The sequence below is a fragment of the Vulpes lagopus genome, chromosome 6, assembly GCF_018345385.1.
Source record: "Vulpes lagopus strain Blue_001 chromosome 6, ASM1834538v1, whole genome shotgun sequence".
In the NCBI taxonomy this organism is placed as follows: Eukaryota; Metazoa; Chordata; class Mammalia; order Carnivora; family Canidae; genus Vulpes; species Vulpes lagopus.
Window position 1 is genome coordinate 47,307,762 of NC_054829.1, and position 15,334 is coordinate 47,323,095.

General features: G+C 37.3%; 1 protein-coding gene and 1 non-coding gene across 7 annotated transcripts in view; both read left to right on the forward strand.

The window, feature by feature from the left end:
* Window positions 1-15,334, forward strand: part of POLE2 (DNA polymerase epsilon 2, accessory subunit) — a 31,695-nt gene that overhangs the window by 16,062 nt on the left and 299 nt on the right. For 4 of the 6 annotated variants that reach the window (XM_041759209.1, XM_041759212.1, XM_041759211.1 and 1 more), the window contains 10 exons: window positions 376-424; window positions 1,239-1,311; window positions 3,991-4,163; window positions 4,878-4,967; window positions 5,142-5,196; window positions 5,952-6,011; window positions 6,099-6,176; window positions 7,848-7,956; window positions 8,995-9,171; window positions 11,443-11,510. In XM_041759209.1, the coding sequence (XP_041615143.1) occupies window positions 376-424; window positions 1,239-1,311; window positions 3,991-4,163; window positions 4,878-4,967; window positions 5,142-5,196; window positions 5,952-6,011; window positions 6,099-6,176; window positions 7,848-7,956; window positions 8,995-9,171; window positions 11,443-11,510 (932 nt within the window). The remainder of the gene's footprint in view (window positions 1-375; window positions 425-1,238; window positions 1,312-3,990; window positions 4,164-4,877; window positions 4,968-5,141; window positions 5,197-5,951; window positions 6,012-6,098; window positions 6,177-7,847; window positions 7,957-8,994; window positions 9,172-11,442; window positions 11,511-15,334) is intronic. The other 2 variants (XM_041759210.1, XM_041759214.1) reach the window with 1 other exon arrangement.
* On the forward strand, window positions 12,245-12,410 carry LOC121494091. The gene has a single exon (XR_005988728.1). It is a non-coding gene; the product is annotated as a U1 spliceosomal RNA (small nuclear RNA).

The following is a 15,334-nucleotide window of genomic DNA, read 5'->3' on the forward strand; positions in this document are numbered from 1 at the left end:
TGATTATCTATCATTCTCAAGTTAACCTATTTGGGTTCCCCTTGTAACTTACATATGATGATGATGATGTAGGAATTAAGACATAATTGTAGCCAGAGACAAAAAAAACTTTTAATTCTCCCTTCTTTAGAGAAGCCAAAGAAATCACTGAGGAAGTCTAGAGCATGCTAAGAATGATCTATACTGTCATTATTACTAAGCTACATCTTAGAATCAGACATGGGACGTTAAACCTAAAATTTTTTAAGCCATGATCTCTTCAGTTTCAAGTGTGAAGTCTTTGAATGTATTATTTAGAAGGGCTTTGGGCTTAGAATGTCTATTGACTTTATCACCACCTCAAGTATAGAAATATTTTCCTCAGCTGCTGTGTACCAGTTCCATAGTGGCTTATACACAGAGTCATGCTTTGTTTTAGCAGAAGGTAAGTTAGTATACTTTTTTCCTGTCCTCATCATTCTACAATAAAACTGTTTTTACATTGGTTAAAATATATGAACTTGACATAATTTGAGAACATTGCTTATTAGAACATACTTTTGACAACATTAAATGGGCCTGGAGTTTCTTTTTGGGGTGAATAAAATATTCTGAAATAAGTGGTGATGGTTGTACAACTTGTGAATATACTAAAACCCACTGAATTACATACTTTAAAGTGTAAAGCTTAATGATACGTGAATTATAGCTTAATAAAGTTGAAAAAAACCCTAGATTTTACATAGGATCATAAAATGAAACATTTTCTAATCTTTGTATCTTATCTCTCCCTGACTCTAACATGCATCATGAAATTGAGAAGTGAAAAGTTTTACTTTGGAATCTATTTCTATTTCATGACTTTTTGTAGATAAAACTGAGATTCTTGGGATCCCTGGGTGGCGCAGCGGTTTAGCGCCTGCCTTTGGCCCAGGGTGCGATCCTGGAGACCCGGGATCGAATCCCATGTCGGGCTCCTGGTGCATGGAGCCTGCTTCTCCCTCTGCCTATGTCTCTGCCTCTCTCTCTCTCTCTCTGTGTGTGACTATCATAAATAAATAAAAATTAAAAAAAAATAAAACTGAGATTCTTTTTGGATCTAAAGCTTTTACATTGGTTGGTGGGACTGGCAGCTTCTGTGTTAGTTGACAGAGGATGAGACAATAATTTAGCTTTCTACTTTGTGTTCCACAGTTTCTTTTCTTTCAAACAAGAAGAATTGGACAAATGAAAGTGATTTATTAACTTCTCTTTTTCAGGTTGGTTTGAAGATCGGGTGTTTCACGTCAATGCCTTCGGATTTCCGCCCACGGAACCCTCAAGCACTACTAGGTATAAAATGTTTGACTGCAGCTCTATGGGAATCTTGTAATACTGGCATTAACGAATGCAAGATAGGATGTCATATCTTGGTTATTATAAGGCCTTAGGCTTTGTGCACAATGCAAAGAGTAATAGTGAGTTAGAAGACTGGGCTGTGTATGCCACTGAAAGCACATTTACCTTGGCTTTTTATGGGAAAGATTGTAGTCTTCCTCTATCAGTTATCTATGATTGGAAGTTCACCTGAGGTAAGAGATAGGAAAATACTTAGAGGAATATAATTTCTATGTTAATTTAAAGGCTTTTTTTTTGTTGTTGTTTTCTACTAATGATGAAAAGTTATAGGAGGCAGATTATAAAGCTCTTTAGTATGAGCAAAAGCATCAACTATTAGAGTTATTCCAAAAGGACCTTTTCTGAGAGGAGAGAGGTTCCTGTCACTCAGTTTTTAGAGCAGAGGCTAAATAATGGTGTAAAAGTTGTAGCTGCTGGCTTGTGGGTTAGATATAATCTATAGACCCTTCTTTTTTTCCCCTTGGAAGTATTAAAACACAGTTTGTTCCCAATGTTTAAAAACTAGGAGATTTCTCATAATACAAGTCTAGATTTCTGAGTTCTCTTAAACAACCAGATCTGGCAACAGGGCACCTGAATTCTTACTCACCTGGCTACCATTCTGCCGCAGGGACTGGCTGCTTGGGGCAGGGCAGGGGCATGCACCCTCGCTCCTTACCTGCGAGGCCTCTGCTGGTTGCTGCCTAAGGTGGTTGCTCTATTTGCCATGTCTGGGGGAATGAAGGTTGCCTTCTAATCTTGAGCTTCTATTTATGATGACAGTGACGATTTCAAGAATTTTAAGGATTAAGATTTGAGTTTGAGTGTACCTATATAAACGCAGGGTGGAAAGGCCATGTTTGCTGGGAGGGAGTGACTGGAAGGGCAGCTTCTCTTCCTGTTGGGAGCAGTCCACGGGAAAGTGCTGGTCATGCTCAGGAGAGCACAAGACCTCATCAAACCAGCTCACTTTTAAGTGAGTGCATTTAGTGCCAGTTTGTGGCTTTTTACAACACAGGTTTTCTTTGGAATTTATTTAAAGAAAGATTGCTGTTGTTTGGGCATTTTATTTTCATATATGCTTCAAAATTACTACTCTGGAATGAGAGGTAAAATCAAGGAAGCTGGCCATGAGTATTACCATTCTGTGTCAGCCTCATGCAGAGCCACCAGATAAGGGGGTTGATAGAAGGCAGAGCAGGAATAGTGCAAGAAGCTCAGGCACTGGCTCTCCGACACTTGCCCCTGCTAACTGGCCACAGGCAAATCACTTAACACTCCTGAACCTGGTTTTCTCTTTTGTAAAATAAAGAAAATAGAATCAACCAAGATGAGGTTTCTTTTAGGATTTAAGACTGTAACCTGAGATGCGTTTATATATGTACATATTTTACTTAGGAACCACATGTATATCCATCCATCCATCCAAGGAGAGAGTTTCTTTTTAAGCATGAATGCACAGATCTGTATCTTTTTTTTTTTTTTTTTAATATTGAAAAGGGACACATACTTTGCTTGTAACCTCCAAATTTTCACAATACTGGGATGTAGATTAGTCTCTGTAGACCTCTTTAATCCCTTAGAATAAATTTCTAGAAGTGGAATCGTTCCATTAAATGGTTAGTACATTTTTTGGGCTGTTTTTCTTTTCTAATTTTAGCTTTTATTTATTTATTTTACAGAGAGAGCACACAAGCAGGCAGAGGGGAAGGGAGAAGAAGTAGGCTTTCTGCTGAGTAGGGAGCCCAGTGTGGGGCTTGATCTCAGGACCCTGGGATTATGACCTGAGCCGAAGGCAGATGCTCAACTGTTGAGCCACCCAGGTGTCCCTTTTTTTTAGTTTAAAAGTCTCTTTTATTAGATATTGTTTAAATCAAATACCCATTTCTCCAACTTTCAACTACATAGAAAATTGTGATTTTTTTTTTTTAAAGATTTATTTATTTATTCATGAGAGAGAGATGCAGAGAGGCAGAAGGAACCTGTTGCAGGATTCGATCTAGTACCCCTAGGATCACACCCTCAGCTGAAAGCATACGCTCAATCACTGAGCCACCCACATTCCTGATCTTGAATATTTGCTTTAGTCATTTTTAAAAGACACAGATACAGCCTGTTAAGTATGTACTATTTTGTATTTCTTTTTTTTAGGACACTTAAATAAACTTGTTTGCTTTTTACGTGTTACGAATAGTGTATTTTCATGGTAGTATGTACACTGAGGGGAAAATAACCTCATTAGATAGAAAGAAGCTAAATTTGAAAAAATTTTTTTTTTTTAAATTTTATTTATTTATGATAGTCACACGCAGAGAGAGAGAGAGAGGGGCAGAGACAGAGGGAGAAGCAGGCTCCATGCACCGGGAGCCCGACGTGGGATTCGATCCTGGGTCTGCAGGATTGTGCCCTGGGCCAAAGGCAGGTGCCAAACCGCTGCACCACCCAGGGATCCCTAAATTTGAAAAATTATTAGAAAAATATTTCCAACAAGGGGCACCTGGCTGGCTTGGTCAGTGGAGCATGTGATTCTTGATCTGTAGAGACTACTTAAACATAAAATCTTTAAGAAAAGAAAAGAGAAAGAAAAACGTCTCCAATTAGGATAGAAACTAATATTATGTCATAATTATCTAGGGCATACTATGGAAATGTGAACTTTTTTGGAGGGCCTTCTAATACATCTGTGAAGACTTCTGCAAAACTAAAACAACTAGAAGAGGAGAATAAAGATGCCATGTTTGTGTTTATATCTGATGTTTGGTTAGACCAAGGAGAAGTGTTGAGAAAACTTCACACCATGTTTTCTGGTGGGTGCCATTCTTTCCTACCCTTTTGAACTCAGTATAAGGGATCAGGTCTTAAAACTAAATTGTTAAAAAATGTATCATTTTGAGTAGTCCCTTTTCTTTCTTTTTCTTTCTCTTTCTTTTCCTTTTTTTTTTTTTTTTTTGAGTAGTCTATTTTCTTGTAAATGTTTTTTTAGCAGTGAAATATTTTAAATGAGTCCATCTTAAAGACTTAAATTTTTACATTTGAAAAATGACTCTGTGTGTATATCTGTGTGTGTGTGTGTGTGTATTCATAAGAAATAAGAATTAGTCCTAAGTAGAGTATAAGAATAGATAAGATCTTGGGTTTTGGAGTCTGAAATTGCAGCCTGAGACCTTGGGCAGGTTACTTAATCTCTCAGTTTATTGGGATTTTATGAAAATCAAGCCATTGAAGGGCCTAGTTTATAATAAATGCTCAATGAATGGGGAGCATTGCTACTATTATTTAAAAATAATAGTTATTAAATGAGTTGTTATTAAACTCATAGTAAGTTTTTTAAACTCATAGTAAGTTTTTATTATTTCATGGTTAGGCTCAGTTGGTGGAGCATGCAACTCTTAATCTCAGGGTCCTGAGTTCAAGCTCCATGTTGGACCTAGGACTTACTTAAAAAACCCTCATAGTTAAAGGGTTTTTAATCTGATATCTAGACTCAAAAGGTGGTATTCATTTTATTCTCTTATTTTTAGGTTATTCACCAGCACCTCCAACCTGCTTTATTATGTGTGGTAATTTTTCATCTGCACCATATGGAAAAAGTCAGATTCAAGCTTTGAAAGGTATTGAAGGTCTATTAAATAATTGTTTTTACATTTATATAAACTAAACTGATAAGAAATGATCTATAATATTTTAATTTCATTCAAAAGATGTGGGTGGTATCTATTCAAATACAATTTGATTTTTGGTTGTATTATATGCAAATTAAATTGCGTATCTCTTTAAAATTTTAGATTCCTTAAAAACTTTGGCAGACATAATATGTGAATATCCAAATATCCACCAAAGGTAATGATTTCTATTGCTATATATGTATTTTTTAAGGATTTTATTTATTTATTTAACAGAGAGAAAGAGCATAAGAAGGGGGAGTGGCAGGGAGAGGGAGAAGCAGGAGGGCTCCATCCCAGGACCCTGGGATCATGACCTGAGCCAAAGGCAGATGCTTAACTGACTGAGCCACTGAGGTGCCCCAACTACTGCTATATTTTTAACAGTTTTTTTAATAAAAAATAAGTTGTAAGTTTAGTATCCATGATTATTAATAAATAAATGGAAAAAAATTTGAGAAAATTAGTATGCTAAGAGATAAAATTATCCTCACATCATGATAATGTATGTTACACTGTACTAGAGATTTATGGTGAAAATATTAAAAGTAAGAGCAATACTTTCAACTATATTTTGAATTTTTGGTGACATTACTCTAAGTATCTAGAGCTGCACTTTGCAACATGATACTCACTGGCCATATGTGTCTCTTTAAATTTAAAGTTAAATTGTTTAAAGTTAAATATAATTTAAAATTCACTCACACTAGTTCAAGCACTCAGTAATTGAACAGTGCAGATACAGACATTTCCATCACTGTAGAAAGGGCTGTTGGACTATATTAATTTGGAGATTTGTAGTAATTAATTTATTAAAATGCATGAAATTTAAAACAATATTTAAAATTCACTAAAGGCAGTAACTTGCTTTTAATATATTGGATAGTATTGCAATAATTTTTTTTTAATGAATTATGTTAAATTTTGCTACAGTAGTCGTTTTGTATTTATACCTGGACCAGAGGATCCTGGATTTGGTTCCATCTTACCAAGGTAAATTTTGTTTAGATTTTTCTAACAGTAAAAAAAATTTTATATGATTCAAAAATATATTCTGTACTACATAAATTGTTTTTTTAGGCCACCACTTGCTGAAAGCATCACTAATGAATTCAGACAAAGAGTACCATTTTCAGTTTTTACTACTAATCCTTGCAGGTAATATTACCATTTTGTATTACACTTTTTTCCCTTTTATTTCAAAATTAACTTGATTCTGAAACTGTATATGAACTTTGATGATTGTGAGACAAATATAAAGAGAAAATTTCTATTTTAGGTTTCTTAAAACTTTACAAATATTTTAACACTATTTAATTCACTAATAATGAATTGAGAAGCTGAAAACCAGGTGGAGATTTAAAAATTGAGAATCATTACGCATCCTTTAAGAAAAGTTGCAATGGAAAAGTGAAAAGATGATGCATTTACTGCATGTGCTGCTCACTGTCATCATAGGCTGTACACTAGTCCTTGGTTCTCCTCTCTTTTGTGCCCATATTCACTCCTTGGTGACCTATCCACTCCCAAGGCTTTCAGTACCATCTGTGTATTGCCCAGCTGTGTATTGAACAGCTCCCAACCTGTTCTGTACCTTTCCTTGTCAGAGTTCATGCCACCTTTATCCTTCCAGTCACTTAGATCAAAAACTTTTGGGTTTCTCTCACATGTTGTTTTTCAGGAAGTCCTTCAAAAATTTGAAGGAAGGCTTCAAAATATATGCAGAATCTGGCTGCCTTTCACAATCTCTCCTCTGTGACCCTCTACCATCTTCTCTCGCCGGGATTACTGTAACAGCCTCCTAGATGGTCTCAAGCTTCTACCCCTGCCCTCCTTCTGTAGTCTGGTCTTTTTTTTTTTTTTTTTTTTTTTTTTAAGATTTTATTTATTCATGAGAGACACACACACACAGAGAGAGGCAGAGACACAGGCAGAGGGAGAAGCAGGCTCCACACAGGGAGCCCAACATGGGACTCGATCCTAGGTCTCCAGGATCAGGCCTTGGGCTGAAGGCAGCGCTATACCGCTGAGCCACCCGAGCTGCCCTGTAGTCTGGTCTTAATGATGTGTCAGAGCGATCCTTTGACACAAAGGCATATCACATCCTTCTTACTGATTCTGAAAGATGAGATCCCCTTTGTGCCATTCAGTAACAGCCCACAGCCTTACAGTGGTATTCAGGGCCCTGGACGATCTAGCCTTCTATTCCCTGTCTGATCTTTCTTTCTCTTTCATTCCAGTCACTGCAGTCTCTTTTCTGTTCCTCAAACATGCCAGACATGCTCCATCTTGGGGCCTCTGCAGTACCTGTGCTCTCTGCCTGCATGGTGTTCTTCCTCTGCATATCTGCTTGACTAACTCTCTTACCTCCTTCAAGTCTGTGCTCAAGGCAGACTCCATTATCAGCTCTACCTGTTTTGATTACTCTATTTAATATTCTAGCCTTCTGGCCCTTTTCTTCTCACAAATGATCCCTAATAGCCTGTTTTTCTTTTCCCCATACACTTAACCATCTCCCAGTCTGCTTACATAGTTATCGTGTTTATTGTTTACTTTCTCTGACTGCCCTACCCTATCCTTAGAATATGAACTGCATGAGGAGTGGGGTGTTTTTGTTTTGTTCATTCATCTGTAGAACAGTGCCAGACACATATGGGGAACTCAAGAAATTACTGTCAAATGAATGGATTAGTAGATAGACTCTAGCTGCATTTTTGTTGTGGTAAACAATGGGAAATGGGAATGGCTTTGTATTGTAAAACATTTTAACCTTTTAAACTATCATTTTTTTCCTGAGGAAGTCAAATTCAGCTACTGTTTTCATTTCAGAATTCAGTATTGCACACAAGAAATTATTGTCTTTCGTGAGGACTTAGTGAATAAAATGTGCAGAAACTGTGTCCGCTTTCCTAGTAGCAATTTGGATGTTCCTAATCATGTAAGTTAAGAGTCTTCCTCATTAAACTATCTTAAGTGTTGCATTATATAAAAATGTTTTAAGCCACTTGATAATTTGCCCTTTTATATTTATGGTTCAAAATAACTTGAACATATTTTTGTCAGTAAGTTAATTTTTGTTAGTGTTTCTCAACTTTCTCACTGAAGTATCCCCAATTGGACAGGGGAAAACCTAGAATGAACAGGAAATTTCTTTGAAGCTTCCTATTTTGCTTTTAAAACTCGTAAATCTTATATTATACTTCAAAATATATATTTATTTTAAAAAATATTTATGTTCCTAACATTCATTATTTTATATGATATGTCCACATTAGGAGGATGTGTAGTCTTTATCTTGTAGCTTCAAGGTTCCCTGATATAAACCTATCAATCCCTGGCTATATGTACCTTCATGTACCACCTTGGGAAATGTGGAAGTAGATCATACAGAGCATTTTTAGTATTTTTAATATTTAAAGTTTATGTAGGCTACATATCTGTTTTTGGCATTACTCAAGCTATGGAATTATTTTTAGGTGAACAGAGTTAGTAACTGAGTTTATTATACAGCTGTAAGTACAGTTGTTCCAATATGACCATTTAGGGGAGTAGCTTTATGATATATGATACTAAATGAAAACTTACAGATTTTCCTTAAAGTACAGGATGGTTCATTTTATTGCTTTTTTTTTTTTTTTTTATAGATTGTATTTATTTATTTGAGAGAAAGAGAGTGAGCAGCGGGGAGGGCAGAGGGAGAAGCAGCAGCAGACAGGGAGCCTGACGAGGGGCTTGATCCCAAGACCCTGAGATCATGTCCTGAGCCGAAGGCAGACACTTAACCAACTGAGCCATCCAGGCTCCCCTTATTTCATTTCATATCAGTGTTTCCCAAAGCTCTGTGATTCAAAGTCCTCCTAACTGTTTCTTAAATTTTCTGAATCCTTTTGGCACTTGATATTTCATTTAAATGATTTGTTAGCAATTTTAATTTTTACAAATAAACTGAAGGTTGTTTTCTATCATTCTTTTGTAGTTTGTAAAGACTATCTTATCCCAAGGACACCTGACTCCTCTACCCCTTTATGTCAGCCCTGTGTACTGGGCATATGACTATGCTTTGAGAGTGTACCCGGTGCCTGATCTCCTTGTCATCGCAGACAAATATGATCCTTTCACTCTGACCAATACAGAATGCCTCTGCATAAACCCTGTAAGAATATAGTTTATATATTATATAGTCATAGTTTGTCAAGATTAGAGTGTTATTTCTTTAAATTTAATATATATATATATATTTAGTAAAATTACTGTTGTATAAAAATATACTATTTGATAAAACATTGAATCAATTTGGTACACACAGTTCTTCAACTTTCAAGATAGCATGTGACTTAAAAAAAAAATACACCAAAGCTCATAAATCCAAATAAGAATTTTCCCCTTTAAAGTAACTTCCTTGGGATTCCTTTCTGGGAATTGCTTTCAGAATTTCTATTTCATTCTCTTTAAATATATTAATGTCCTTTGTGGAATGATTTTGAGTTTTGGAAATTCATACAAGTTCTAGAAATCTAAACCCAATGAGTGTGGAAGTTCTTACCAGGACACAATTTCTTAAACAGAAGTATGATTGCCTTTTCAAGTTTAGGAAATATTACTGCATAAACACTGTTGATGTGAAACAAAATATCTTCATTAGTGATTTTTAATCTATGCTTCCTTGATTCTTGTGTATTTTAGACCTTAATACTGTTTTTGTTTCATCTAGGTCATTTCTAGAAACATCATGACTTACTACTGGTTACTGCTTTCCTCAGATACTCATTTATTTTGTTGAACTTCCTCTAAGACAGGGTTTTTCAACAGTGGAACTATTGACATTTTTAACCAAATAATTTTTTGTCATGGTGCACTATCCTGTGCATTGTAGGGTGTTTTGCAGCATCTTTGGCTACCCACTAGATTTCAGTAGCAGCCCCCAGTTGTAACAATCAAAAATGTTTTAGGATATTTGCTGAACGTCCCCTGGGGGACAAAATTTTCTGTGGTTGAAAACTGCTCAAAGGATGAGCACAGTCATTGGATTTGGTTTCATGGTTTGAAATGTGTGGCCTGATTTCTTTAGAATCTTTATTCACTTTCCAATATTCTTTCACAATAAGGCCATTTCTTTATTTAAAATTTTTTTTAAGATTTATTTATTTATTTATTTATGAGAGAGAGAGAGAGAGAGAGAGAGAGAGGCAGAGACACAGGAGGAGGGAGAAGCAGGCTCCATGCCGGGAGCCGGATGTGGGACTCGATCCTGGGACTCCAGGATCGCGCCCTGGTCCAAAGGCAGGTGCTAAACCGCTGAGCCACCCAGGGATCCCATTTATTTAAAATTTTTAAAAAAGATTTTATTTATTTACTCATGAGAGACAGAGAGAGAGGCAGAGACACAGGCAGAGATAGAAGCAGGGATGTGGGACTCGATCTCGGGACTCCAGGATCACGCCCTGAGCCAAAGGCAGGCGCTGAACTGCTGAGTCACCCAGGCATCCCTCTTTATTTAACCTTAACTCTTTGGGCGTTTCACAGTTAATGCTTTTTTTGATAACATCTTATTTCTGAATTTTTCTACTTTTTTGTGGGCTAGTAAAGCACCACCTCCGACACCATCATCATATCTTTTTATACTTTATTTATACCTTTTGGGCAAGCCCAAAACTTGCTTTTCACATTGTTTCATCCCTTCATTTTTTTTTTTTTTAAGATTTATTTATTTGAAAGAGAGGAAGAGAGAGAACATGATGAGGGGAAGAGGCAGAGGGAGAGAATCTTCAAGAAGATTCCCCACTGAGCACGAAGCTTGATGTAGGGTCCAGTCCCCCATGAGATCACTGCCCAGTCCAAAATCAAGAGTCTGATGCCCAACTGACTGAGCCACCCAGGCACCCCTCTTCATCTCATCTTGTTACTTACACTAATGAATGCCTGCAATGGGCCAGACGTTGAATTAGTGCCAGGGATACAGAGACTGAAAGGAAAAGACTGTCTCTGCCCTAGAGTTTAGTAGTAGACCGACCACTGCATGGCTACTGCTCAGTTGCTTTGGGGGCACCTCAGAGGGCCATCAACATAGCTTTTCACTGGAGAGAGGGGAAGGAAATCTTTCTTGAACATGATGTTCAAGTGTCTTATGTGCATATGTAGCATTGCACAGTACTGTTTATTCATACACTGAGTAGAGCTACTCTTAAGCATTTCCAGTTAGATCTGTTAGTGTGACTGTCTAGTCAACTTGAAAGACTTTTGCTTCAAGTGGAGACACTTTATAGTAACACTTTCTCTCTATAAAGATGAGGGAAAAAAATCCGTCTCATTATAGTCACACCTTATACATTTATTTTTAAGTCATGACCAAGGAATTTGATCTTAAAAATAGGAATTTTAAAAATAAAAGTTGAGTATTCACTTACAGGTATTTTTTTCCCCAAAGGGCTCTTTTCCAAGAAGTGGATTTTCATTCAAAGTTTTTTATCCGTCCAACAAGACAGTAGAAGATAGGTAAGTGTACCCCCAGAAACAGTAAGGAGGAGCTGTCTTTTGGTGTTGTATGGCTGAAAATTAGGTGCCCAGTAGGTTTGTTGAGGTTTTTAAAAATGTCAGTAGTGGTCCATTGGAAATGATCTAGGCTGAACTTCTGGTCATGCTGTGGGATATAGAATTGTATGTACTTGATGGCACATTTGTGATAAAAAAGATTAAGAACTGTTTTCTGAGGGTTATCTCAGACCAGCCATGGAAGTGGGCTAGTTCTTTTATAGGCTGACTCCTAATAACATTGTTATTCTGAGAGGTCAGCCCCACCTTCCATGTATTTGATTCTCAAAAGATAGGCAGTCTGCCTTAAATTGGTAGCAAAGAAGTGTGTGCAGGCAGGCCAGGGTGTTAGTGTACTGATGTTGGGGGGGTGGGGGTTGAGGTGTTATCTTGGGAAAAAAGAATAATTACCTGGGGATTAGCGGTTTTCAAACTTTTTTTATTTTTATTTTTATTTATGATAGTCATACAGAGAGAGAGAGAGAGGCAGAGACATAGGCAGAGGGAGAAGCAGGCCCCATGCACTGGGAGCCTGATGTGGGATTCGATCCCGGGTCTCCAGGATCGCGCCCTGGGCCAAAGGCAGGCGCCAAACCTCTGCGCCACCCAGGGATCCCGGATTAGCGGTTTTCAAAGGGTGATCTATAGACCATCCTCATCAGAATTCTCTAGGATACTAGTTAAAAATGTTAAGTTTCTCACTTACCCTGGCAGGGGAGATAGCATGGTCACAAAAGTGGGTTTTCCCAGAGCAAGGCTTATCCATTGCACTCCATACATGCTGACCCCTGCGATTCCCCCAAATGTGGGAAATCTAGCTGCATAATTTATGGTAGTGAGGGTCTGTGTTTGTGCTCTCCCCTGGGGTGGGGGTAATATTAAATTCCAGGATCTCATTCCAGACATATCAGATGACTCTCTAGTTAGTTGTAGGGCCCAGGAATATGCATTATTGACACTGTTTCTCTTGGATTCAGGCATCCTAACATATGATTTCTTAATTATATTTTGAAAAAGCTCCCACCTTCAGATAAGAACAAGTGGCTAAATAAATGCCTTCCAGGTTCTTGTCAGAGAATTAATCTTGAACACACAGCCCAGTGGTCTTTATTTTTTGGTAATTAACATACTCATTCAAATAAAAATGAATGCAAGTACATGACGAAAATTTCAAATAATGCTTAAAGTATAAAATTGAGAAGGAAAAATACATTTGCTTCCTAACCCTGAAACCATGAATAACAGTTTCTTTGATTTATTTAAAAGAGAAGAGAGAAAGCACGCCTGCATGCAGTGGGAGGGGCAGAGGGAAGGAGAGGGAGAACCCTCAGGCAGATTGCTGGCTGAGCCTGGAGCCGGAGTCTGGAGCTCAATCCCAGAATCCTGAGATCATGACCTGAGCCGAAAACACTTAACCGCCTGAGTCACCCAGGCGCCCTTAGATAGTTCTTGAAGAAACAATTACGCATTGTTCTTGCTGCTCAATACTCATGGAGTATTTTAAGTCCATTTACTTTATGATACGGTAAATTTTCATCTTGGATTCACTCATTTGACATATATTTGATTCTTACTATATACTCTATATTACTGCTTAGTTTTTGGAATAAATATAACCAGAGCAGAACCTCATTAAGGTTGCGGATATTCTAGTCCTTTCTATAAGCCCCCAAAGTGTTGGACTATACCTAGCCCACACTGAATCCTATAAAACCAAAATTGATTTGGAATGCCCTTAGGTAAGAGCAAGCACTCATCTCGTTTCACAGCTCCCTGTTGTCACCTGGATGCCCCTGAGGGTGTTTGATTTTGTGACCCCAGGATTACTGAGGGCTGTTTGCCTGGAACATATTTTAACCACCTTTAGAATGACTTACTGAACTGCAATTTGATATGAAACTTACTCTGCTAGGAAAACCAATACTGGGAACTTTTAGCAGGTCTCAGGACAAGAGGATTCTGTATCTATCCCAAGCAGCTCTTTATCTTCAGGGAGACTGTGAATCCTCTAATAAACTCCCTTTGCTCTAGCTGCTAGGAAGCACAACTAAATGTGCCTCCCACTTATAGCTGCAGAGGAATTACTAGCATAAATGTTGGGTACATCCCTGGCTTCATCTTTATTTTCTGAACTATATTTTCACATTACTTGAATTTCCTCACTTTTATCTTTATTACATCTGTCTCTGCAAATCATTTTATATTCTTTTTAAAAAATGAGCTGGGATACGGGGTGCCTGGGTGGCTCTGTAGGTTGAGTGTCTGTCTTCAGCTCTGGTCGTGATCCCAGGGTCTTGGGATTGAGCTCTGCATTAGGCTCCCTGCTCAGCAGGGAGCCTGCTTCTACCACTCCCTCTGCAGCTTCCCCTGCTTGTGTTCTCTTACTCTGTCAAATGAAAAAACAAAATCTTTAAAAAATAAAAATAAAATAAAATGAGCTGGGATATAAATAAGTAAACCACAATAGGATATTAACTGATTTATTAATTACGATACACAAGACACTTCAGTTACATTTCGGGTAATATTGCCTGACTCCTATACACAATTGTTTGTGTTCTAAGCACTTTTTACAGAATTTTATGATCGTTCCCAACATTATTAATTAGAAGTCATGTGTGTACCCATCTTCCTTAAAAGCTTCTAGTATAGCCCTTGACCTGAGTTGATGCTCACCATTCATGGAGTTGAAATAGCTGGAACTGCAAGAATAGCTGAAATTAAAAGATAAATTCCTTTATCTTGTATAGACTCAGATGCTGAAAAGCCTTCACATGATTTCCAAACTATAATTTAGTAGTGATAATTGAAGGAATCTTTTAGTGCTTGATTAAACAGATTGATGTAAGTTTCTTTTTAAGAGAATAGGAAACAATTTCAAGATTTATTAGAATTGTTTGGTCCTACTGCTGTGTAATTTCTCCAAAGAAGAAATCTTGTGGTAGACTATTTGTGAAATCACATTGTAGTGTTAATCACAAAAACATAGTCAAAGTGGATAAGCCTAGCCCCATTTCAGCAGGGACTCTCATAGAGTTGTTTATTTTAAAACACAGTATTGGTGATGTAGTGGAGAAATACCCATTTTCACACATAGTTGGTCAGAATAAAATGTGGTAAAAACCTTTATGGTGGGCAACTTGACAGGATTTCTTAAGACCTAGACTGGATATGCCAGCAATTCCACTTATAGGAATTTATCCTACAAGTAACTTGGGCTTATGCATAAAAGGTACAGGTATTTTTATTGTAGTTTGTATAATAGCAAAACAAACAGTTTAAATGGGTACCTATTTAGGGGTGCCTGGGTTGCACAGTTGGCTGAGCATCTGACTCTTGGTTTGGGCTCAGGTCACGATCTCATGGTTATGAGATTGAGCCCTACAGGGGGGGAGGGAGCTCTGGGTGGCGTCTCTTGGGACTTGCCCTCTCCCTCTGTCTTCCCATACTCTAAAATAAATAAATCTTTTTAAAAAAATAAGTGGGTACCCATTTAAATGTGTGTACTTAGAACTTTTCGAGTATTAAATTTCAAAGCCATAAAGGAAAGGATTAGTTTTAAAACTTATAAATATATTTATTATTAATTGAAAAAAGATATAGAAAAAAAAAAAAAAGAAAAAAAAAGATATAGAATAGTGTTCATTGTATTCTACCCTACCACTTATGTATGTGTTTTTAAATCATATACCGCCGCGCCCCCCCAGTACGTGCTTATAGATGATTAGATTGTCTTTATAAGGAAAAAATAATTGCTTCCAGGAACAGAAATAGAGTGTGAGACTGGC